Source organism: Pteropus medius, unplaced genomic scaffold (genome assembly GCF_902729225.1).
Source record: "Pteropus medius unplaced genomic scaffold, Ma_sr-lr_union100, whole genome shotgun sequence".
Lineage (NCBI taxonomy): Eukaryota > Metazoa > Chordata > Mammalia > Chiroptera > Pteropodidae > Pteropus > Pteropus medius.
This window is the reverse complement of record NW_024356336.1, coordinates 7,171,840-7,196,276: the sequence shown is the minus strand read 5'-3', so window position 1 is coordinate 7,196,276 and position 24,437 is coordinate 7,171,840. Positions and strand designations below refer to the sequence as shown.

The 24,437-nt window shown below is 47.0% G+C and overlaps 1 protein-coding gene and 1 long non-coding RNA gene across 3 annotated transcripts; one reads left to right on the top strand and one right to left on the bottom strand.

Moving 5' to 3' along the window:
• The first annotated feature begins 2,594 nt into the window (after nucleotides 1-2,594).
• On the top strand, nucleotides 2,595-9,219 carry LOC120601858 (uncharacterized). Of its 2 annotated transcripts, XR_005652574.1 has the most exons (3): nucleotides 2,595-2,776; nucleotides 8,493-8,539; nucleotides 8,641-9,219. It is a non-coding gene; the product is annotated as an uncharacterized LOC120601858 (long non-coding RNA). The 2 variants fall into 2 exon arrangements; XR_005652575.1 differs by lacking the exons at nucleotides 8,493-8,539; nucleotides 8,641-9,219 and adding an exon at nucleotides 3,065-3,970 and having other exon boundaries at nucleotides 2,637-2,776.
• A 1,586-nt stretch (nucleotides 9,220-10,805) lies between these two features.
• Nucleotides 10,806-21,812, bottom strand: YWHAH (tyrosine 3-monooxygenase/tryptophan 5-monooxygenase activation protein eta). The gene is made up of 2 exons (XM_039861749.1): nucleotides 21,531-21,812; nucleotides 10,806-12,266 (listed from the first exon to the last, which is right to left on the bottom strand). Exons 1-2 carry the CDS (start codon nucleotides 21,615-21,617, stop codon nucleotides 11,613-11,615), a joined length of 741 nt encoding a protein of 246 aa, XP_039717683.1. The 5' UTR covers nucleotides 21,618-21,812; the 3' UTR covers nucleotides 10,806-11,612.
• Between the last annotated feature and the right edge of the window lie 2,625 nt (nucleotides 21,813-24,437).

Sequence of the window (24,437 nt, the reverse complement as noted above, 5' to 3'; positions counted from 1 at the left end):
CCCTCACCACCTTCTCTGCCATAGTCCTCTCATCCCTAATTATTTTCTAGCCAATAACCTTGTTTTTATTTTCTTCACGGGATTCATTTCTTCCTGAAATTGTTTGTTTGTTTGTTTTGTTTTGTTTTTTGCCTCCTTCCACTAAAACATAAGCTCCATGAGAGAAAAGATTTCTCCTCCATTGTTCAACTGTTTTTTCATCAACCGGAACAGTACATGGCACACAGTAATGTATGAATGAGTGAGCGAGTGAGCGAGCGAGCGAGCGTGTGCTATTCTCTCAATCTGGAGCACTCTCTCCACTCCAAGGTCGGCTCTTTCTCGTTCAGATCTCAGATTAAGTGTCACGTGCCCAGACAGCCATCTCAGGCTACTCTCCTTCATTTTCTATCTCAGCATCCTCTTTGCCACCCTCATAGCACGATTTTGACTACAGCCAATTTGTTGGCTTTTTTTTTTTTTGTCTTTTGTCTTCCTTTGACTGCTCTTACCACCACTCTATACTCTGCACTCCATAAACAGGGCCAACATCTGTACAGTTTACTCCTGTCACCCGCTGCCTAGCACAAAGCCTGGTACGTGGTAGATGTCTAATAAATACTTGCAGGATGCATAACCAACTCTTCCTGGTACCTTCCAGCCTTGCACCGGTAAGCAATCCCTTGAGGGTATCCCACCAGGCCCCTTTAAGGAGCCTGCCTTGTCCTGGTCTTCTCAGGCCTCCAGAAGCGGCAGCTCCCACCTCAATGGACCCCTGAGGGGGCCCGGGCGTGATGTGAACTGGGTACCCAGCTTCAAAGAAAGGAGAAGGACTGAGGCAAAAAGAGGGAAAGCTACTGTCCCCAGGGTATGGCTGAGATTTGCACATTCCCTTCCCTCCCTTCTCCGGGGTCAGCAGAGCCTTCTTCTCAGCAAGGGTCCCAGATTGCACTGAGGGAGAGTTTCTGAACCCATAGACCCAGCTACCACCCTTCCCAACCCCCACTGCATTGGGCACATGGCCAGGCACTTCAACCTTTATACTTACCACCAGGTCAAATGCTCGCCACCAGGTCCGAAAGCAACAGGGTCTGTTCCCAATCTCCACACTGTGGTGGTCAGAGTTCCACAATGTCCTTGGGAGGATTCCCTCTTCAGGTACTTCCCTTCCACTCAAGTCTCAGACCTTAGAGATCATGCAATACAAGCTCCTCACTGTTCCAGAAGCCTAGAGAGGAGCAAGGAATTGCCCAGGATCAGCAGCCAAGGCCAGAACCCCAGACTCCTTTGGGTGGAAGTAACAGGCCATGGTGTTTCCTGGACCCAGGGGTTCGGGCCACCTCTGCCTCTTCTTTCTTCCATGCTCACTCTGCACCTCGCCTCAGGAAAACCACAAGAAGTCTGGTTATAACCTTCCCATACCTGGGCTTTCATGTCCGTTATCTCATTTCCAACCCATAGTATGGGACAAGCTAAGAGAGTAGGTAGTGGGTTACAGAGATTGTTTCCCCCACTTGAAAGAGGTGCATGAAATACTGGGGCCAAAATGGTTAAATGGCTCCCACAAACACACATTGAAGCAAAAGCAAACTTTGGCTATAACCAAGGAATCCTATCTCCAGCTCAGGACCAGGATGCACTGTGCCCTGAGCCTCTCTGAAGGCCAAGATCTGGGCCACCACTGTGCCCGCTCTGACACTCAAAGCGCAGAGTGGATTAGGTCAAATCCACAGCCTCTCCCGGATCAGAGTTGAACTTGGAGGCATCTCCCAGCTCAGCCTCTTGTCGGGGCAGGCCTTATGCTTCCACTGCAGCTCTGCTAGCTCCTGGGACCTCTGGGTTGGCCCAGAGAGCACCATGGCAATCAGGACCCTTCTCGATGGTTGCCACTTTTCCCCAAGTGCCTGGAAGACCCTGAGGAAAAAAAACAAAGCCTAGGCTCCGCAGATTCCCTACCCTTGCCAACCTGTGGACCCTCCTCACGCTCTGCTCCCGGTGTGCAGGCCCAGGGCACCATGCATGACTCAAGTGACAAGGGCACCGTGGTGGCCCGCTGAACGCCCAGCAAGAAATTGACTAAGGGAATGATGGAGAAACTGTGTGACCTACTGCTGTGTGATTTGACTACCTGCTGATAGAATGACAGGATTGACGGACAGGCTGGCTGACGTGATTGACTGACAGGTTGGTTGTACTAGCTGACTGGGTGGCTGACGGGATGGACAGTCTGACTGGATTGACTGACAGGTTGGTTGTACTGATGCCGGCTGGCTAGAGTGACTGGCGGGTTGGCTGCTGCAAGTGCCGCCGCGGGCTTCCAGCCTCTCCGCCTCCCGCTCACTTCATGCCCACTCACCGAGCCGCCTGTCGCATTACGAACACGTTCCCGAACCAAAGCGCACGAAACTGGACGACCGCGGCTCTTTCCACGGACAGAGTTAGAGGCTCCTGCGCGGCCGACGGCGCCACCTAGTGGCGGCGTCCGGAAACCAGGGCCGTGGGCGGAGCTGTGGGGCTGGGCAGGGGATGGGGCCTAGGGCGAGGGTGGGGCGGGGTCTAGGGACTCGGCGTGGCTTGGTGGGCGTGGTTAGGTGCGGAGTCAGGAGCCGGGAGGGAAGGGGCGGAGCGGGGAAGGAAGGAGTGGGCGGGGCTCTCCAGTACCTTCCTTTCCCAATTTCGCCCCTCTTTCCTGCCTCCCCTCTTCGCCCCCTGGGCCTCCGCCTGCTCTCCAGTCGGAGTGCGTGGCTTCCCTCAGGAGCTCGAGCCGCACTGCGGACCTGTCCAGTGAACTGATGAGGTGAGAGAAGTTCCCGCTTCCCCTTAGACTTCCTGCCAGCCTGGCAGCCCGACGGCTCCAAGATCCGGATGGAGCGAGAGACAGCGGAACCCTTCGGGGGCTAGGTCGGTGACAGAGCACGGCAGGGGTGGGAAGCTCACCACCCTGGGACCCAAGAAATACTTGATGACTCTGCAGGGGTCTGGGGGGCCTGAAAGAGCCGGTTGAATTTGCATTGGAATTTGTTTGTGTTTCTGAGCCCAGAATTGCCCCTCACACTACATGCTCTTTACCTCCGCCCCCACACAGCTGGACCTCAGCTGCTCACCTGCAAACTTACCTGCCTTCCAGAGGACCAGTCTGGAGCGTGATGAACACTGGCGAGCCCCCTAGGTGGCAGCAAAGGCCCAAGAAAGTGGTCCCAGAATGGACCCTCCCTTCCGCCCTAAAGACAGAAAGGCCGGAAACGATGGAGCCACCTCAAAAAGTAGAGAACTGAGGTCCAGAGCGGCAGGAACATGCTCACATCACGCAGTGATTTGAACTCTGACTTTTCTGCCGCAGGAAAAGAGGGTACGAGGCAGAGAGAGGAGAGGCTAACAGGCAGAGACCATAGGAAGTGACGGTTCAGAGCACAGATTGACTCAGACCTGCCTTCCAGACCCTGTGACTGTGGGAGTCTCCTCACCCCTCTGAGGCTGTCTCCTTATCCGTAGAAGGGCACCTACTTCTTTTTTGTTTTGAAGATATTTTTAGGATTAGCTGAGATGCTGCATGGAAATCACTTAGTACAGTGCCTGGCATGTAGTAAGTGCTCTCAGTAAATAGCCACATTAATAAATGTAAAGCAACATTCCACAGGCCACCAAAACCATGTCTGGCTGCTTCGTGAGTGTGATGGTCTCTTGTCAAGTTGGCTAAATTACAGTCCCCAGTTATTCAATCAAACACTAATCTAGATATTGCTGGTGATGGTATTTTGTAGATGTAATTAGTCTGTTTTTAATTGACTTTAAGGGAGATTATCCTAGATAATCTGGGTAGGCCTGATTCAATGGTTGAAAGGCCTTAAGATCAGAGATGAAGTTTCTCTGAGGAAGAAGAAATTCTGCCTGTGGACAGCAGCTCTGACCCTTGGTCAGAGTTCCAGCCTGCACCTGATGATTTTGGACTTGCCTAGCCAACCCCACAATCATAAGTCAACTCCTTGCAAAAAAAAAAAGAAAAGAAAAGAAAAAAACCTCAGTGTGCATCTCCCACTGGTACTCTGGCTGAACCCTGACAAATACATAGAGGATGTGAGGTGTGTGTGTGTGAGTGTGCATGCACGTGCTGGAATCCCAGGGCCCAGTCCTTGTGCTTGTGCACTCCTTTTTAAGCTCAGGATGATTTGTGCCTTTCAGGATCCTGTAGTACAGGTTATAGCAAAACCATGATTGAGGGTAGGGCTGAGAGTAGGGCTAGGAGGCAGACGGGGACAGAGGGCCCAGGTGCGGGCCTCTTAGTTCCTTCCACCACCCCTGCACCTAGGCTTTAGGCCTCACAGAAGCAACCTGCTTGTTTCCAGGCTTCCTCTACAGTCCCCTTTTCTCAAGGGAGGCCAGGCTCATCCTCCCCTTGCAGCAAGTGTAGGATTAGGAATGAGGAGTACATACCATGCTGCCTCCCCAGGAGCCAGCTGGTGAGGAGGAGGCTTCTCCTTCAGCAACCAGCTGGTCCACATGTCCCTGTACCCTGCCTCTCCCGCCCCCATCCCACAGGCTATGTGTGTGTCATGTGCACACCTACACCTCCTGCCCTCCCGCCCTAATTCTAACAGTCCCTGACCTTCACTGATCGTAGTCTGCATCGGAGCACTGTGCCAAGCACTTCACTCATCTCATTTCACTTCATCGCAAACCTATGAGACAGAAGCTAATATTATCATTATCCCCATTTTACAGAGGAGGAAGCTGAGGTGCAGTGGCGTGTTCTCAGCCTCCCACCTGTTCCTCCTCTTGCTAAGACCAGCTGGGACTTGAAAGTCAGCTGAGAACAGCTGTGGTGTAGAGAAAGTGGCTTTGATGGAGCTGAAGGTCGTATCCCTCCTCAGCCCCTCTGTTTGGTCCTTACAAATGATGATGATGAAGATCAAGGAGGTAGCCAGCCTGAAAGCACCAGGCTTCCCTTCCCCCTTTTCACCAAGAAACTGGGGAGGCTGGTAAAGTGTGGTCTAGTGGGAAGAGGGTGGGCTCAGGAGTCAGCAAGCCCATGTCTGAGGCCTGGCGTGGCCACTTGCAAACTGTAAGGCCTTTGGCAAGTTCTAGAACCTTTCTGAGCCTACGTTTCCTCATCTGTGACATGGGCCATTGAAGAGCTCCCTCACAGGACTCCTGTGGGGACAGGAAAGCAGCTGGCATGTATTGGTACTGAGGGTTCAGGCCTGCCACCTGTTCTCTCCACTTTTATTAGGGGGTTGGCAAAAGTGAAGACCCCATGTTTTAAACACAAGAGATCGTCGTTATTACTGCTCAATAGACATAGTCCCCCACTCTCTAAAACAAAACAAAATGAAACAAAACTCCCAGAACAAAGCATTTAAGGAGGCACTCCTTTTAAAGACCATCTCCAAGAGTGCATGCCTCTTTAAATGTTGCATTTCGGGCATCTCTCTTGCCTCCCTTAGTCCCAGTCCTGCTCTGCTTCCTCATCTGAGAGAATAGCAGTCACTCTTCTACCTCAAGTCACTCATGCCATCCCCAATGTCATCCTGAGTCTTCCTTACCCTTACCCCATATCTAGTCCTTCAGCAAATCCTGTCAGCTCCACCTCCCAAATATATCCACCATGTCCCTCCATCTCATTGCCACCACCCAAGTCCCCATCACCCAGTCTCTCTCCTGACAAACTGCTCTCCCATTCTGCCACACGCCACAGCCAGGACAAATTTTTAAAAATACAAACAGAATCATGTCTCCTGCTGCTCTAAACGTTCCCATGGCGTTTCCTAGTGCTCTGGCCTCCGAGGCCCTGTGAGACTTAGACCCTGCCGCCCTTTCCACCCTCATTCGCACGTGGCTTTCTCCTGCTCTCTACTTGGCCTCATTTCAGCTCCCAGTACTCTGCATACTCCCTTGGCAAATGCTGTTCCCTCTGTCAAAACAGACTTCTTCTCCCACTCCACCCCACCCCCTTCAGTTAACTCCTCTCCTACCCAGGCTGCTTCTTGTGTCTTCGTTAAACAAGCCCCTGGCATTCCGTGCCTTCCCTTCCAAGCACTGGACATGGTCTGCCCCTCAGCATTCATTGGGTAACTGCAGAATTACCCTTGGCCCCTCCATTAGGACAAAGACCCAGGCAGGTTTTGCTTACTGTGGTATCCTGGTGCCCACACATAGAAGAGTTGAATCCATGCTTATTGGATGAGTCATAGGTGAGGGAGCAAGGCCAGGCACTTATCCGATTATGGGCGGGGCCCCCATGTCCTGGGTGGCTTGGAGAGGCCCAGTTTTCACCTGTTGTCCCAGTGTAATAATAATGGACCCTGGTTTACTCTCAAGTGTCCTAGTTTGATGATACATGGTCAGCCTGGTTATTGGAAAGGAGAAGGGGTTCACCCTAGAGCTTCTCGCTCCCAGCCCCACGTTGGTTTTCCACTTTTCCCCTACAAGCCCAAAGCTTTTCCTTCTTGCTCCTGAGATATTTCTTTTTAACATTCCCTCTACATTGCCCCTAACCACAGAAATACATAAGGAATTTTGCCCATTTCACGGCAGAACTGTCCTCTTGGGAGGGTTGCCATGGTGACCGAATGATGTCACTGCCCTGGAAACGGTTGCCTAGGAGATGAGTGATATCACTTCCAGGAGATGGTTGCCATGGTAACCATCTCGGTGGAACTAGGGGTACAGGAAAGTGAAGGCAAGGTGGAGGGCGGATGCAGAAGGGACAAATGTGAAGGGCGGAAGGAAAAGGGGGGAGTGCAGGAAAAAAGGCCAGGAAGAGGATGGGGACCATCCCAGAACAGTTGAAAAAAAGACAGAATCACAGAACATCAGAAATGGAGAGGTGCCCAGCGACCCCCCCAAAAGCACCTGCCTCCTTTTTAGAGGCTGCTGAGAGGCTAGGACTTGCTCAAGGTCACACCACCAGTTTCCAAGTGTCGTCGGAACCAAGCCCAAGGCTTCAAGGCCCTCAGCTTCTCATATGGCTCACCAGTAGTAGATTTGGGTGGGAAAATAAAGGATTCCTTTTTGGTCATTTCTTTTAAAGAAATTCTGGCCTCAAGTCACTCAATTATTCTTAAATTCAACAAATTTTTATTGCAAGCTCTGTGCTAAGCCCTGGAGAAGAACCTAAGTGACATTTTCATAGTTACTTTTTTATTTTATATATTTATTGCAGCTCCCCCACTGGAATGTTAGCCCCACGAGGACAGTTAACTCACCAAGGTATCCCCAAGCACCTGCCCCATGCCTACCATATAGTAGGAGCTCAGCTTGTTTGTTGAATGGGTGAAGACTAAGTGGTAAATGCCATTGTGTGGTACAGACCCGCAATACAGGAGCCCACGGAGGGGCTCACAGTAGCCGGCAGGGAGAAGGTGGGATTTCATAGATAGGATTTGAATAGACCTCCAGAAGAAAGCCATTCCAGAGGGAAAAGTAATGGCTGGAGCCAAAGTGAGAGAGCAGGCTTGAACAAGTTGGATCCCGCTGGAGAGATTTCAACTGGCGGTGCTTAGTTCCACCTGTTGAGTCATACTACTGGAGCTGTAGCATCTACCGTCTGGTAGAAAGAGAGCCAAGGATTAAGAGGAAGAAATACATGACGGTCCGTGTCCTGGATAGGCCTGGGGGTAGGAGTGGGGCAGCAAAAAAGACTGATCTGGCCAAAGAGGCAGACGTGAAGAAGGTAACCGAGAGAAGTCGAGCTGGTGAGGAAAGAGGTCCCATCATGACCTGCAACGTCAGGCTTCCAGCCTCTGCCTGAAGGCAACATGTTCATGAAAACAAGGACCTTGGAGCCCTGCAGAGAGACATGCTCTGCTACTTCCCAGCCATGCGACCAAGAGTCACTTTTCCTCTCTGAGCCTCTCAATTGGAGCTAACCTTCCTCACGGATTGTCAGCTTTGAATTTTAAACTGTATGTAAAGCCCCGCTTTGCAGGGTAACTGCTAAGTCACCCACAAAAGGCAGTCGGCAAATGTTATTTCCCCTCCCCTTCCTGGTACAGTCCCTGCCCTTCAGAATGGCATGGGAGTTGTATTTTGGGAAAATGAACTTGATAGTGGATTCCTTCGTTCTTTAGCTCATCCAACCTTTTGAAGCTCTTGTTTTGCTAGGCACCGTAGGGGCCTATGGTCCAGTGGAGATGTGCACAGCAACTTAGAAATAACAACACAAGGACTGACCCAAAGTCACCCAGCCAGCAGGTGGTTTCCAGCCAGATCAGAGGTTTCATAAGAGACAGCATTTCATTAGGCTTTGAAGGATTTGATTTGGGTAGACTGTCCTATAGGTTGGAGAAGAAAGGATAGAGACTAGATGGGCAGAGAGGGCCTAGCTATTGTTATAACTTTTCTAGGACTCCTTTTTTCCAGGTGGGGATCAAAAAACCCATGGTGCAGTGGAAAGAGCCTTGAATTGGGACAGCCCGTTTTTATCTCAGCATTACCTCTTACAAGCTATGTACCTCAATCCCACCCAATACCTGATGTCCTTATCTGTTAAAAAGATTTTCATTCCTACCTTCCAGGGTTGCTGTAAAGATTCAGACCATGCACCTAAAGTGCCCAGAACACGGTAGGTATTTGAAATGGTTTTCATTAGCCTAACAACTGGATTTGATAATGGAAGATGTGTTAGTTCCCACCCAGCTGTGAATCGGTGTTTGTGCTTGCCAGATAGTTGGAGCATCTGCGGAGAACAGAGAACAGACAACGGAGAATGGAGGACTCTCAGTCCGAATGGCAGACAGCCTGAAGGGCGTTTAAGAGGAGGGTGTGCTGGGCCTGACAGTTGGAACTAGTTTAAAGAGCCAACAGGCATCCTAGGCTCCCACATCTCAAGTGATTTAAGACGGCCAAGTATTTACCGGACAATAGCTCCATTATCAAGAATCCTACCAACCCTTTCCTCCAACTCAAACAAATGCACTTTCGAGCAGGGTGTGAGGATTTACTGAAAATCTGAAGCAATAACCCCAATAAATTTAAACATCCTTTTCCAAGTATAATTCCTTCAACTCTAGGTGAAAAACATTAAAAGCATTGAAAGTGTCCCCAGAATGGGATGTGTCCCGTATGTTTTTGTTTTCATCTCAATCCTAAGAGTGTGGCACAGTGAAAAAAACCATGAACAAGGATTTAGGGGAACTGAATGTTAGTCTAAGTTGTATCACTGTCTTTGCAGTGTTAATCTGGAAAAGCCATTTTATTTCTCTGGACTCCAGTTTCCCCTGCAATAAATCTGAAATGAACCCATTTTATTCCGTAAATTTTATCTTGTCAAGTTTTAAAACATAAGAGCGTGCAGAACTGGAAGTAAACCATTGAGATCACGCGTAGAGAAGCCTCCCAGCTTTATGCAACATGTAATTTATAGCTCCCTCTTACGTCCTGAGAACCCTATTTATCACACATTGTACCCATACTTCCCTACACCCCTTCCCAGACCGGAGGATGCCTTACACAGAGTACTTTGAGTTGAATTAACACTTATATTCCAAATCCTTACAAAATGAGGGACTTGAGCCTCAAAAGATTGTGTGGCTTGTCAAAGTTGCCTGGAGCCTTGGCTGCATGGCACTGCTCAAGTCCAAGAGAGCAGTCAGAACTCTGAATTAGAAGTCTTGGGCGGAAGCCATCCTGTGGCTTTCTTTCAAGCTGCATGAATTCCAGAGGTCCACAACTCTTGTTCCTCAGCTTCCTTATCTATACAGTGGGGACAAAACCTTTCACAAGACACTTGTAAATTGAATATGTGCTTTCCCTAAAGCCCTTCCTGTGAAAGGCATTTCAAATAAGAAGTTTTAATGTCTACATATATTTATCAAAGCCAAGTGTTGGCCACATAGAGCTTGTAGCTTTAAAATACCTGACCTACTAATTGAAATGAAAATCAGTAACCATTTTGGCAATCAGGTCAACTTGAAACAGGCTCCCTAAGGAGTATTTAACACATGGGCCATACCTCTACTTCAGAATGAGAAAATAGGTTAAACTACCATGCTTGAAAGTTCTGTGCTCCACCATAATGTAAGATCAAGGACAGAAACTGGGTCATGGCCATTCTCACCAGGCTAGTGTCAAGCTTCAGTCAAGAACAAGGTGTTTAAGATTTCTGTAACTGAACCAATCCACTTATAAAGTATGTTTGGTCTTGGGCATTCTGCTGGAGGTGGTAAGAACTGTAGGGGGCTGGGAGCGAGATGACCTGAGGAGAGTCCAACTGATGATGCTGACCCTCAAGAGAAGCTTTAGGGTGCAGGCAAGACGGGGAGTGCTTAAAGGGTTAGGCCTTTTTCTTTTTGAAACACGGTTTGTTTTTCTGTATTAAAGGATACTCAAAGCTTTCTTAATGATCAGTAAAGATTATTTCAGAGATCAAAGTCGTGCCCCTAAATTAACATTTTATTACATCTAACATGGAAAGAATATTAAGAAAATTTGAGGATGCATGTGAGCTCGGTATTTACCTTGACTGTTAAATATCAACCAATACTCCAGGAGAGTGGGTCAAGCAACACCCTCCCAAGTCAAACAGACCTGACCTTTCACAAAGGTGCTGTACTACGGAAGACAGCATTTTGATCCACTTGGCTCTTGCATAAATACCAGTTATCAGGAAGAGTGGATAAAAGAGGCTTTGCTGGCTGAGTTCACAGAAAATTATTTAAATTTCACGAGTCTGTGTCTATTGTAATATGCGTAATGGAATCAGAGGGCAAGAAAACTTACTGTAATATACTTCGATGTTTGAGACTCAAACCAGGATTTAAAATGGTGACACGTTATATAGTCCACTGAGAGAGGGGATGGGGGGGGAATGAAGACCATACACGTAGAGATAATATCCCCGAAGCAGCATTTATTTACCCACTGAATTCCAAAACATTTAATTTAGAAGTCTGGCATTTCATAATCACCCATCTTGATTGATATGGGCTGATACACATGGTGCTGTCAGAATACACAAGGACAATAGCCAAAGAGTTACAAAAAATAAATCCATGATTCTTAAAACAATTGCAACCAAAAAAAAAAGTTACAGGTATCAAAACTTTAGATGCATTGCACTGAAAAAATTTGGGCACATCATAATTTAAAGAGGCAAAACAAGGCGCTACTGAAACCTCACTTTAAACAGTTTATTATAAAGCTGATGGAAAGGAGCAAGTGGTCTCTTTGTATCAGCTTCCCTTAACAGTTTTCCATTAGCTGAAGAAAGAGGTGGGAGGGGTGAATTCATTTTTGCATGCACAAGATGTACTGCTTAACAAAACACTATCAGCTCATTTTAAATGGATCATTTAAATATCATTGTAGCCTGTTTTGGCTAATTCTTTCTAAACTTCACCATTGCTTTTGCCTGGATTTCACATAGATCAACAGGCATGGTAAGATGCCTCATTCAGAACACACTTGTCTGCACAATTCGAAAAGGGAGCTCCTGTGGGCTCAAAGCAACTATCAATCCAGCAATGCCCATGAAGATATATCTGAAACTGCTTCCCAAGGGGGCAGGAGAGCAGATCTGAGTAGCTGTGCTGCCAATACAGATAGGTTTAGCACTAGGTATTTAGTGATTGTGGCAAGGAAGAATTGGTGATGATGGGGGTGGTGGGTGAAGGAAGGACCAGGGACCCAAAGGCTCTTCAGTTGCCTTCTCCTGCTTCCTCATCCTGCTGGTCGCTCGTCCAGAGGGTAAGGTTGTCTCGCAGTAACTGCATGATGAGCGTGGAGTCCTTATAGGAATCCTCATTTAGTGTGTCCAGCTCGGCTATGGCATCATCGAAGGCTTGTTTGGCTAAGAGGCAGGCCTGCTCGGGTGCATTCTGGATCTCGTAGTAGAACACGGAGAAGTTGAGGGCCAGGCCCAGCCGGATGGGGTGCGTTGGCTGCATGTGCTCTTTGCTAATTTCAAAGGCTTCCTTGTAGGCCGCCTCAGAAGCTTCGACCACACTGTTTTTCTTCTCCCCAGAAGCTACCTCTGCCAAGTAGCGGTAGTAATCGCCTTTCATTTTCAGATAAAATACCTTGCTCTCGTACTGGAAATCATTGCAGTTCTTGATGAGGAACTTGTCGAGCAGAGCCAGGACATCGTTGCATACTGTTTCCAGCTCCTTCTCAATCTTCTCCCGATAAGCTTTAACCTTCTCCAACTTCTTTTCGTTTCCATCAGCCATGGTTTTCTGCTCAATGCTGCTGATGACCCTCCAGGAAGACCGCCTGGCACCAACCACATTCTTATAGGCAACGGAGAGGAGGTTTCGATCTTCGTTGGAGAGAGGTTCATTGAGTTCTGTCACCTGCAAAATCCCAGAAAGATAAACACTGAGATCCAAGTTCAAAAATCTTGAAAAGAAATCTGCCCTTCAACCTAATCGACAATCCTCAAAAGCGGGATCATGGACAAGCCACACTGGAGAAAAACCAATCAGATGTGGCTCCTATTTGAAAGACTAGTCTAACAGAAGATATTCAAAATATTAACTGATAAGGGCTTTGAGCAATTTAGAATTCAGGCCTTGTAAGATGCTGCCTTCATCTGGGTAGGGGTATGGGAATAGAGGTAATCATAGAAAGATGAGGTGATGGTACATAATGGCAGGTTAAAAAGCCCCAAGGTTCAGGTATTCTGCAAAAGATACTCAACAATAAGGTCATGATTCCTTTGTCAAATGTTCAAAAATTACAGACTAGAAGTTTGTTCCAGATTCTACTGTCAGCTTTATATTCTAGAAAGAACCAATCACACTTCCCTCAAATACCTATTAACAGAAAAGAGCTTCACAGATGAGATCAAAGACTACAGAGATCTAGCTGCCAGGCCAGAGTTTCAGCCTGTGTGGTTACACATGGACTCCCACTGGGCCACCAGCCCTCCCCAAGCCAAAACGGATACATTAGTGACAATAAAGTGCCCCCGGCCTCTGCTGAAAGAGAGCATAGCTACTCAGCAGCAAGCTTTATTCTGACCTACCTGACAAGAAACCCTGACTGGCCATTAAGGATGGAAGCACTAATTATTTTAACTGGCAATGTTAAAGTTCACAAGTTAGTTCTCCATGATGCTACCTCCAAGTGAGCCAGCAATGGACTTTGTTGTGCTGACCTGTGTTCCCCAAAGTTGCAATGAAGTCCTAAGCCCTAGTACCTGGTTATGCCACCTTATTTAGAAATAGGGCTTCTGCAGATGTACTCAAGTTAAATGAAGTCAAACTGCGTTAGGGTGGATCCTAAACCCAATGACTGCTGCCCTGATAAGGAGATTCGGAGACACCTCGACACACACACAGGGAGAACACCGTGTGATGGAGGCAGAGACTGAAGTGAAGTGTCTACAAGCCGAGGAACGCTCAGGATTACCAGGAGCCACCAGAGCTGGGAGAGAAGGATTCGTCTCTAGAGCCTTCACAGCGCAACCCTACCAGCATCGTGATCTTAAAATTTCTAGTCTTCCAAATTGTGATAAATCAAATTTCTGTTGTTCTAAACCACCCAGTTTGTGGCACTTTTATGGGCAACCCTAGGAAACTAATAGACTTGGAATCAGAAAACCTTGGTCTGGACCCCAGCAAAGCCAATAACCTGCTAAATTGGCCTGTTATCTTCTATAAAGTAGGGGGATTCTTTAATTATATGACCTACCGGTAAAGATCTTTTATTAAAAAAAAAAAAAAGCACTTAGAAAATCATAAAACACTCAACAAAAAAAGGAATTACTATAAATCAAACTATAGGACAGAACCTCCTCCAATGAAGGGGGAAAAGTCAAGTTTAATGGAGAAAGTTATTAAGAGCATAATAAAATAGACATGTCTAATATGAATTGAGAAAACTGAGCAATGGAGAATCTAAATTTTAAAAATAAAAGTTTATTTGAAAAATTAGTAGTTCAGGAACATAACAAATGTAATCATTATGTGTAAAATTAGGAAACTGTGCCAAGTTCTTAAAAAGTGAAACAAGCAATTGTCTACCACCACCCAATGCAATAAACCCCAGACAAAAATACTAGCTCCCTCTTCTAATTTCCCCATTTCCCTGTCCACAATCCCCCAACTCTTGCTGCACATCCTTAGCCCTAGACTGTCTCTCCTCCTTTGTCTACTCAATCAGTCCAACCCCGATTCTTTCTTCAGTGTGGTCTTTGGCTACAAACTGCCTCCCCTCGCCCCCAAGGGGACTGCCTGCAAGCCAGGTTCCTTGTCCTCCATCCACAGACACAAGTGGTCTCACCCGATCCACATCTGTGGCCTATATTTTGCCAATCTCCTCTCTACAATCCACGACCCATGCTCTTCTCATCCAGTTGAAGACATGTAACCCCAGTATTTTTTCTCTTCCAGTGAGTCCCTTTAAACACTCATTTGTTTAGTGGCAATAGTCTTTGTAGATATTTGTTTGATATTTTGGGCTTTTAAGAAATCAACCTTTATAAATCAAAATTGTATCCCAAATACTGACAAGTCTCAATGCTTAATTCTTCTATCTAGAATGACTCACTTTTCTAAGGCATTAGTCAATAAGACAAAACATGAAACAAGAACAAAATTTGGAGAGCTCCTGAGATCTTGCATTAAGTAAATATGACTAAGATCACTTGACATTAAAATGCAAATGTATCCGTAAGGAGCCACCATATACTTACTTCACCCTGTGACTAATAAAACTGCTTGTGTTAGATTGCAGCAAAGATACACCATGGTAACTCCCCAGAACGCATCATTAAAAATGAGTGCATATCTGAAATCCACGTACACATCACACAGGATGTTTGTGTACCGGGGGCAGTATCATTACTTAAAAAAAAAAAAAAAAAAAACCTAAGACATCTGGAGTTCAGCCTGAGCTAGCTGAGTGATCCTGAATGAATCACAATCTTTTGGGCATCAAAAAATGAGGGGAATCAGACTAAATGATCTCCAAGGACTTTTTCAGCTCCAAGATTCTAGGATTCTATTTTTCCTGAGCAACAATAAAAGGTGTGGTTAAGGCATGAAATCGATTCTATTAACAAATTAAATTTGGGTTTATCTGTGGGTTTCAGGAATTCAAGTAGCATATCCCTTTCTCCATCAGGAATAAACTGCCCAAAAAGGCTGCTGGGCAATACTGTGACACCTCCACAAGTAAAACCATTTACTAGGAGTATTCATGTTTATGTAACAATCATCTGGTTGCCTGCCAGTCTGAATGAATCACTATCAGCATCAGCTGAGGGTGACTAACATTACTAAGCAAGCATTGTTCTTAGAAGCCCAGCCAGGGCCTAACTAGGAAATAACTGGATATGTTTAAATATAGTATTTTTTAATTCTCCTGGGTTACAATTCAGTTAACGAAGGGAAATTACGGAATGAAGATAGTTTTTATTACTTGATCGAATACCTGAAAAACACTGGGAGTTCTCCCAGACTGGAAAATTATAGACTGAAGGGAAATTAAATGGCCTATTAAAACAAAAAAGATTTACAGCAAGTGTTGACTGGTGATACTTACTGTGAACAACGTTCATTAATATCAGCACCAGTTCCCAATACTTCAGATTCCAAAATACTGGAGCCAGGAGGTCTAAAGAAAAGCTTGGTCCTACACTAAGAGAAGCAGACACTGGGAGGCAATGAAGTGCAATGAAAAGGGAAGCACTAATTACTAGTCTGAACCAGTGACACTAAACAAACCAGCAAGGTGATCATCTGAAGATTCTATGGAGATGATTTATTGCATCTCTACAATCATAAGTTTCCAGGTGGTTTCTAATTAGGAGCATGAAGCAAAGACAAGACAGAGAATCTTCAACTGAAGAAACCTAGACAATAGTTCTCAACCTTCTTCCTACTCCAATGCTAGTTTCAATGTTCACATTCCCCGCTCCTCCCCCATCAGCTGCCCTCATGCAGCCATTCCAGGCTCTAAGTCTTCCCGAGGCAGCACCAACTGTAAGGGGCTCCCCTCACCTTTGCTCACAGCCTCTCTGCCTTCTTCTTCTCCTGCCAATCTCCTCACCCAATTTAATCCTACTTACACTCTTCCTGAAAACCTTACATTGATGGACCCTTCTTCTCTCCATTTTAAGGACTGGGCTCCTTGTCAGCCATTCGACTGGTGTCCTTACCACATAGTATCTGGCTACACCAACTCCCAACCCTGGGGCATTCGTTTCACCCGTTTTCTCTGCTTCGACCTACACATTACTAAAAGTCACGAATACCCTGGTCTACTTCGACTTCATTTATCTTCCTATGACACCATTTGCTTACTCAAAAATCCCTAAGGGCCTCCCTCCCACTAACTCACAAGGCAAAAAACTATGTGTATGTGAGTAAAAATAGATCCACTGCCAAAAATAGCACAGGGACTATTTGGGAAAACTTAAAGTGCTTAATCTGGGAAACATCCAGCCTCAAAAGTAATACTGAGCAAACAAAAATGCCACCCCTGAGCTGCCAGGCCACAGCTGGGGTAGTTAATTCTCCTGATCAGCGCTCCCATCCTTCATAGCGACCTTCACACACTACCACCCCATCTTTTAGAGTTACCCACTACCGACAAGCTTGCTTTTGATATTAGAGTTTATAACAGAAGAAAATGATTCTCATGAACAATTAGGAAAACATAACCACATCATAAAATCTTTTAAGCGTTTTTGGCTGAACCCTGTACATGCTTTAAAATTTTTTTAAAAACTGAGCTAGAGGGATGAAAGCTTTTTTGGCTGACTCTTTACCAAGTCAAAGCCCTGAAAGTAAGGATTCTGCCTCGTCCCAAACTGGCAGAGCACCCAGCCATCAGTTGTCACTTGCCCAGGCCTGGAAAGACTACACCCTGTCTTCACCAAGGTGAGGCTGCTACAAGTTCAGAGTAGCTGAGTTCAGGTAGTTAATATCCACTCTAAGCATAATATTAGTAAAAAAAAAAAAAGAAGAAGAAAAAAAACAAACAGCTACTCTTGTATTGTTATTGTTAAGAGACTGCTTGTATCTTGTTCTTGAACATTTTTGTAGGCACTGGCAGGGATTAAATACAACCCCATTTGAATGGCATTACTACTCCCTGGAGGAACCAGGCCCCGAAGGCTTCAGAAGCTGTGCTAGGTTCTGACTCAGGGAAGTGCCAACAATCACCACCAAAGAGAATGCCAAGGCAGCGAGGAAGAGGGGCAGAAGACACATGGCCTTGATTTGGACACTATCAATTTTATCAACCTAGAGAATGAAATTTTGCAGCCTATGGGCTTATAAAATATACTAAAGGCAGTATGGACAAACTGGTGCCGAGGATATTGGGTTCTTAAAAATAACACAAGTACACTTTAACATAGTCCTGCATTTAATTCATAGCAGGAACTCAAAGTCAATTAATACTTTGCTTCATAACCTAAAAAGAATCTGGTCTTCAGAGAAAAAGCAAAATCCAGATGTGTGACTCTGCCTTTTATGCTCCTCTGCTACAGCTAAGATCCCTAAGTAGTAGATTGTTTCTAATCAAACTTGGTAAAAATAACTTTTATCTAATAGATAGAACTATGTGTTCAGTAAACACACTGGTGTAAAAGGCTTGGATTTTAGTCATCTATGACAATGGCTAATATATCAGAATATATACTGGAAATATTACCCCATAACCTCATGGAACATTATCACACAGTAGTTAAAGTGAGAGCTCTAACTTGAATTCAAATCTTGGCTTTACAACTTGACCATGAGAAAATTAAACTCTGTAAATCTCATTTGTAAGATGGAGTTAACAGTACCCACCCAGAGCTGTTATAAAGATTGAACAAGAATGTACACAACTCCTACTATTTACTGAGTGCCTAATAAGATAAACAAATTCCATGAGCCTGATGAATTGCATCATGGAAAACACATTTGGGGTACCCCCACCCAAACCATATTTCACCACAGTCTACCACTAATATAAAATTCCAAAGATGAGAAAATACCATTTTTGGCTTCTTTAAGGGAGTGGTGGGCTCCTTGACTGTGGGAACTTTTCTGGGGATAATTCAGAAACCCCAAAACAAGACAGAGGTCATATCTCCCACTTCATTGCAGCAAAGCTATGTAGACTGTTCACCACTTGAAGTGCCTTTTAATTCAGACTGTTGTTAAAAAAATCCAGAACCTCTTCCTTCCTGAGCCAACAGAAGACAAAGCAATAACTACATTTCAAATGACCAGTTAGTGGGGAACAGGGCTCATTCGTGTTCCAAGTGTGTGTGTGTGTGTGGTATTGTGTGTGTGTGTGTGTGTGTGTGTGTGGCCATGCATGTTATGTGTGTGTATACATACATACATGCATATATATATCTTTACATATATATATATATATATATTTCCCCGCCCCCCAGACTTAGTACCAATGTGGTTTGAAGGCTTCACACCAACTGCAATTTTGGTACACCTCAAAATCATCAAGTTTTAACATCTCACCCCAGGCTGCACAGCCATGCTCTCCTTTTACGTACCACCTGCTCGTTTCCCCACTCCCCTTAATCTCACAGCTGTTGGAATAAGAGCCTTTTGCCACCGGTTGGGCCAAGTGACTCTTCCTTTCCGACTTGTTTCCTTCAACTGCAGTTTTCCTTCACACACTTAAGATTTCCAGATATTCCTCAAGTCCTACAAATGCATTTCTCCTCATCCTCTGTCAACTGTGTAATCGACCGTGTATTGGTATTCCTGAGAAAGGACTGGGATTCTAGAATTTTTCATGTTTCTTCCATCATACTCTATATAAAGCTACTATGTATGAGATGAGAGCATGAAGACACTCCTTTATTTCACCTCAGAAACGTTTCTTTCCTCTTCAAATTATGGGATGAGGAAGGGAACTATACTTCTCAACTGATGTGAGGTAACACCATTGTTTCCAATACACAAGATTTTTCTTAAAGCTTACCCGCACCATCCTCCAGGTGACGCTGGTAGCATAAGAAACATCAATCATTACAGGCAGGCAACATTATTAAGTGGCCACTTGCATTATAAAGGAAAAAGAAAAGTTAGAAGAATGAAGACTGAAAACAGACTTAATAGTTAACACAAACATTACTAGGTTTTACACTTCAGAGGACCTAAAGCCAAGAGAGGTAAGTTTCAAGGTCACAGAGTAGAGCGTAAGAACATCCCTCACTCAGGTGCACTGCTCCATCCTCCCTAGAGCAGTCTACTTACCTGCCCTGAAGAAAACCCACATAAACCCAGAGTGTTACTAGAATTCAGACACTTTCCAAAAGTTCTTAAGGCCTGTGATATTAATAAAATGGAGACTGAGTCTCTCCAATAACATTAAGAATTCAACATACATAACATCAAGTAAAACATAAACTGTTTCCCACTGACCCCTGCCAAGTCCTTTTCAATATATTCCATTAATTTAGATGACAAAAAAATTTAATAAATTTTTTAAATTTAATAAACAGACATATTAACAAAGTTATTTTTTAATAGGAGTTACCTCGAGGAAATGGTTTATCACAATTCTAAGATGACATGATTAGAACTTGGACTGAATGTTCAATGCCAGATGACTTATCCAACCCATCAATCATTTCAGATACAGATATCACAGATTCGCAACACACGGAGGGGTCCATTAGTTTGCAAAACGCCACCTTAAAAAGTCTCAGAGAAAAACTGTGGACACAAGTAGGTAGCTGCAGGAAAACATTTTTTCAAACCTGCTTTTGAAAGCCAATTTTTTCCCTCCCCAAACTATATTTTCTTCTGGTTACATCTCCCCATTCTTCCCTTACTTTCCATTTCAAGTTGCCTCAGGTTTCCTATAGCTCCATAATGTACCTTCTAATCATTTTCTTTTAACCTCAATTCACCTTCCTTCAAGCCCCATCCCTGTTTTATTCCCCAAACGGCTCCTAAAGTCCAGAGAGGCCTCAGTCTGCATAATCCAGTACCCAGTTACCTAAGTATGACTTGCAGTGTGGACAGAAGTGACTCTTATCTCAAGAGATTAAAGCTCAAGGCTTTAAGATTAAAGCAAAGGAAATGAGTTCACACATTCAGTCCCGTTTCTGCAAAATTTCCAAAATTAATATATTTTACATTTGTTCTCTTAAAGAGAACCCTCAAAATTACATAGACTTCAGTCCCAAAACTAGATTGTCCCTGGTTTGGATGCTAAACTCCTATCTAATCCATGACATCGTGCTATGTCACCAGTGAATCAACAAATGGGTCTTGGTGGTGGTGGCAGCTTCCAAACACACCTAATTCAAGTGTTAATAAGGACACCACAGGAAACACAACTCTTCAAGTATGTTTCTTACCTGGATAATCCTAAATACTGACCTCCACAACATACTTCACATGATATTAATATCAAAAGCCTTAAAAGTTTTTCAAATTATTATGAAATTTTATGGATTTGTAGATTTTTCCTCTAAGAAATCCCCTCACAAGGCCAGCAAAAGGGCAAATAAGCTATAACCCAGGGAAGTAATTCTCGAACTTAAGCCCACTAAAATTTGCCAAGAGAGCTAGTTAAAGTGCAGATTTCAGAGTCCCACCCCCAGAATCTTTATGTCTAAGGTGGAGCCCAGGCCCATCCTCTCATGTCTCAGGAGTGTGTACACGAGATGAATATAGAACGTTGGTAGCCGCAGTTGTAGCTCAACCACTGTGTGACCTTGACGCAGAGAAAAGTAAGGTTCATTTAGAGAAAACGTAAAATAAGGTTGAGACAGGGAAAGTGAGCGGATAACCGGAACTCTAAGTCTCAGATACGCAGGTGGTATCTAATCCATGGCATTTGCTTGGGTGTGGCTGGCCCCGACTCTTTCGCCACTCTTTCGCCGGAAATCAAGCTGCAGAATCGATCCGTGAGGGTCTCGGGAATGCAAAGGAACACAGGTTCGTTTCGCTTAGAAGTCACGCCTCATTTTAATCTCCAGGCAGATGGGCGAGGCATCAAACCTAAGAGTGGAACCCCACGCCCGCCACCCTCCCGCCCGCACCCATGCCTAGACTGCAGGATGGGGGTCTTCGCACACAAAGCCAGACCCCGGGGCATGGGAAGATGGGACAAGCATGACTGTGGCGAGCACGGCAAAATAGATGGTAATCACACAGACTTCAGAAGGTCGTGGCAACGAAAACCAGGAGACAGGGTGCCACTCACTAGGTGATTCTTTATTACAAGTTAAGGTGTGGAGGAAGGCGAGGCGGGTGAGCCCCCAAGTCTGGAAGAACGCTCTAGGAGGAATAATGTGGCCGCCTTGCGTTTCCTCGGGAATCTCCCTCCCCCGATGCAGGGCTCCGAGCTAGGATGCTGCGACCCCCGCCCGCACGGGGCCACCGTTACCGCCCATCCCTCCAGGGCTGCAGGCGCGACCGACCCCGAGCAGCTCCCTCCCCAGAGACCCCACCCGGGCCCGACTGCAGGAAATGGCGGGGAGCCCGGCGGGCGCGGGAAGCGCGAGCTGGCGACCGCGCCCAGCCGAGTCGCGGGGTCGCCCGGGGCCCGGAGGGAAACGCCGCCCGGCCGCCTATCCCTCCCCCACGCCGGACCCCCCGGCCGGCCGCCCGGGCTCCCGGCGCGCTCACCGCCTTCATGGCAGAGGCCATGTCGTCGTAGCGCTCCGCCTGCTCGGCCAGCCGCGCCCGCTGCAGCAGCTGCTCCCGGTCGCCCATGTCGCTCGTGGCTCGGCTTCGCCTAGCGCCCCGCACCGCTCGCTCGCTCGCCTGCCCGCTCTCGGGTCGCCGCGGAGGCCGCCGCCGCGCACGCGCACTGGCTCGCCGGCCGGCCGGAGGCTCAGGCTGCAGGCAGCGCCGCCACTCGCGCCCTCTCGCTGGCTCGCCCCGCACGCTGTGGCTGGCGCCGCGGACGCGACGGAGGGAGGAGAGGCTGCCGCGTGGGGGGGATGGGAGGACGGAAGGACGCCTGCGCAATGGGAGCGGCAGGGCCTGGCGGCGGGAGTGGGAGGGGGGAAGGGCGGGTCAGCCCTAACGGTCTATTTCAAGGTGACGTCACCTACTATAAATAGCTGCCGCCGCTGCCCCGCCCCAGAGCTGCGCAGGCGCCCTGCGGGTGCTGCATTTTACCGCCGCATAGGTAGAGGTGGGAGACCGGAGATCTCGGTGGGTACCTCGGGCCGGAGGAGGGGGCGCAGCGATGGCGGCTGCGCAGGCAGCGAATTGGCACACACCCACCCTGCAAAGCGCCTCTGAATCCAAGTTAGAGGTCTGGCTTGAGAAGGGCCCAAAAAGCAAATAAACCTAGTGCTTGGATAATCCGGGAGGCCGCCTGCCCAGAGGGGCGGGTCGAACCCGCCCTGCCATTTCGCCCGCCCCGACCCCCTTCCCCCCACCTCGGCCGATGGGCTCCGCTGGGCCACACCCTGCGCTTGGGTCTGCCCTGGCCCGGGCAAGATTCGGTCCGGCCGTTGGAGACAGACACCCCCTCTTACCACACACACACATACATTCGCTCACCGCCCCACCCTGATAAGTGGCCTTGAGCATACTGAGCCTTCCTTGAGAGGAGGGACTGGGTGGCCCGGCTGGAACTGTAAAATTTATGACACACCTTCTAGGAGCCGACCCAGTGCTATCTATGCCTCTTACAGGTATAATCCTAATTAATCCTCACAACCCACCCAGCAGGTGGGCAGAGCTGGTCTCCCCACTTTTCAAAGCCAGGTTAGTGACTTGCTCAAGGTTACACAGCCTGTAAGTGTTGGGACCAGGATTTGAATTCAAACTCAGCCTGGACTTCCTTCTGTGGCAAAAAAGGGGGGTGGACCCGCTCGCTGGTCACTAAGCCCATTTCAGTCCTGGCATTTGATGCTGCGGGTACCGCGTGGCAGGTCCTGGGCTGGACCCTGGACAAGCTAGGAAAATCCCAATGACTAAAACAGCCTCTGACTTAAGTAAATGTCAAGGGAAGCACAGGATGAGGGGCCTTAGGTTGAGAATTTTAATGTGCACCTATTGTATGCTCAGCATTGAGGGAAGTAGCAGCAACAGAATAAGACACCGCTCTGCCTCAGAAGCTAAAATTTAAATACACAAGAGCAGGTAAGCTGGACCTAGAAGGATTTGACAGTCAGAGAAAAGGTATTGAGTTGGGATTCAGTATGGGCAAAGGCTCGTCAGTGAGGATAGAAACAAAATGGTGAGATGAAAGACCTGGTGGGAAATGAGGTTGGGTAAAACAAGATTACAGTATTTTAAATGACAGGAGGAAGATTTGAGGCATTGTCCTTAGGTATCGGGGAACCAACAGAGATGTGGAAGCCACATTTCAGGTCAGGAATCTTGCTCTGGTGAGTAAGATACATTAGAAGGGAGAAGGGAAGAACTGGAGAGCGGGTCTTTTCTGGACCTTAGTTTTACCATCTGGAAATTGGACTAGAAAAACTGTTAAAAGCACTGTAGAATAGAAATTCTGAAATGTGAAAGCTGGCAGGACCCTTAGAAGTCACGGCTGTCTAACCCTTTATCCTGCATAAGGGGAAACTGAGATATGAGAAGTCGGAGAGGCTGGCCCCAGTTTGCACAGCCAGTGAGCAGCACTGAGGCCTCCATACCAGGTCTCCTGCTTCCCAGGCCACCTTCTCCCCACTGTGATGCTCAGATGAGGACCTCCGTACCCACAAAACAGGATTTGAGTGTAGGTATGGGAGGAGGCCTCCACCCCAGGCTTCATCATGCTTTGAAGAGCCACCTTTGCTAACTACAAATGGAATCGAGGTTAACAAACCAGGCTGATGTTTCCCCTGGTGAGTATCTTTAAAGAACCTGATAGATAATAACTGTCACCCACCAACCCTGCCCTCCATGAGGATAGGGTTCCGGTGAGGTGGAAGGAGAGCCAGCGGCCAGGGGGACCTCCACGGGTTAGGGGAGTTAGAGCCCTTTCAGCTTTTCCGATCGTGTTAGACTAAGACTGATTTCAAAACAATGAAAATTAGGTAGATTGGAGCATTCTAATCAAATTCAATTCTAATTGATTTTGACATTCTTACCCATCCAATGGGGGACGATTTGGTTCTCCCACAAAACTTTCTTCTCACCAAACATCACTGTCTCTACTTCCTCACCCACCCCTCAGCCCAGTGTACTCTGACTCTGCCCCACTTCTCCACCGTGATGGCCCTCACTGTGGCCACCAGTCACCTCCTGTCAAATCCGAGGTCAGTTCCTAGTCCTCACCTTCCTGCCTCTCTTAGCTTTCATGACCCTGCACTCTCCTGGCTTCCCTCTGCTGCTCTGGCTGCTCCTCTTCTGTCTCCTATGTGGGCTTGCCTTCTCGGCCTACCCTGAATGCTCGGGTTCCTCATGGCTCTGCCCCAGGCCCTCTTCTCTTCCTGCCCTATCCTGGGTGACCTCATCCACCCCCACTCTTGAGGGGAAGGGAATGTCTATCGTTCCCAGCACTGGGCAAGAAGATTTGCAAAAATGAATGCATTTTTTCCCTCAAGATACCCCTGTAAGGTAGGTATTTTCCAT

Coding starts and splice junctions, on each gene's coding strand:
- YWHAH (XM_039861749.1), bottom strand. CDS start 21,617: ATGGGCGACCGGGAGCAGCTGCTGCAGCGGGCGCGGCTGGCCGAGCAG. Junction 12,267..21,530: donor TGGCCTCTGCCATGAAGGCG/GTGAGCGCGCCG, acceptor GGGATTTTGCAG/GTGACAGAACTCAATGAACC.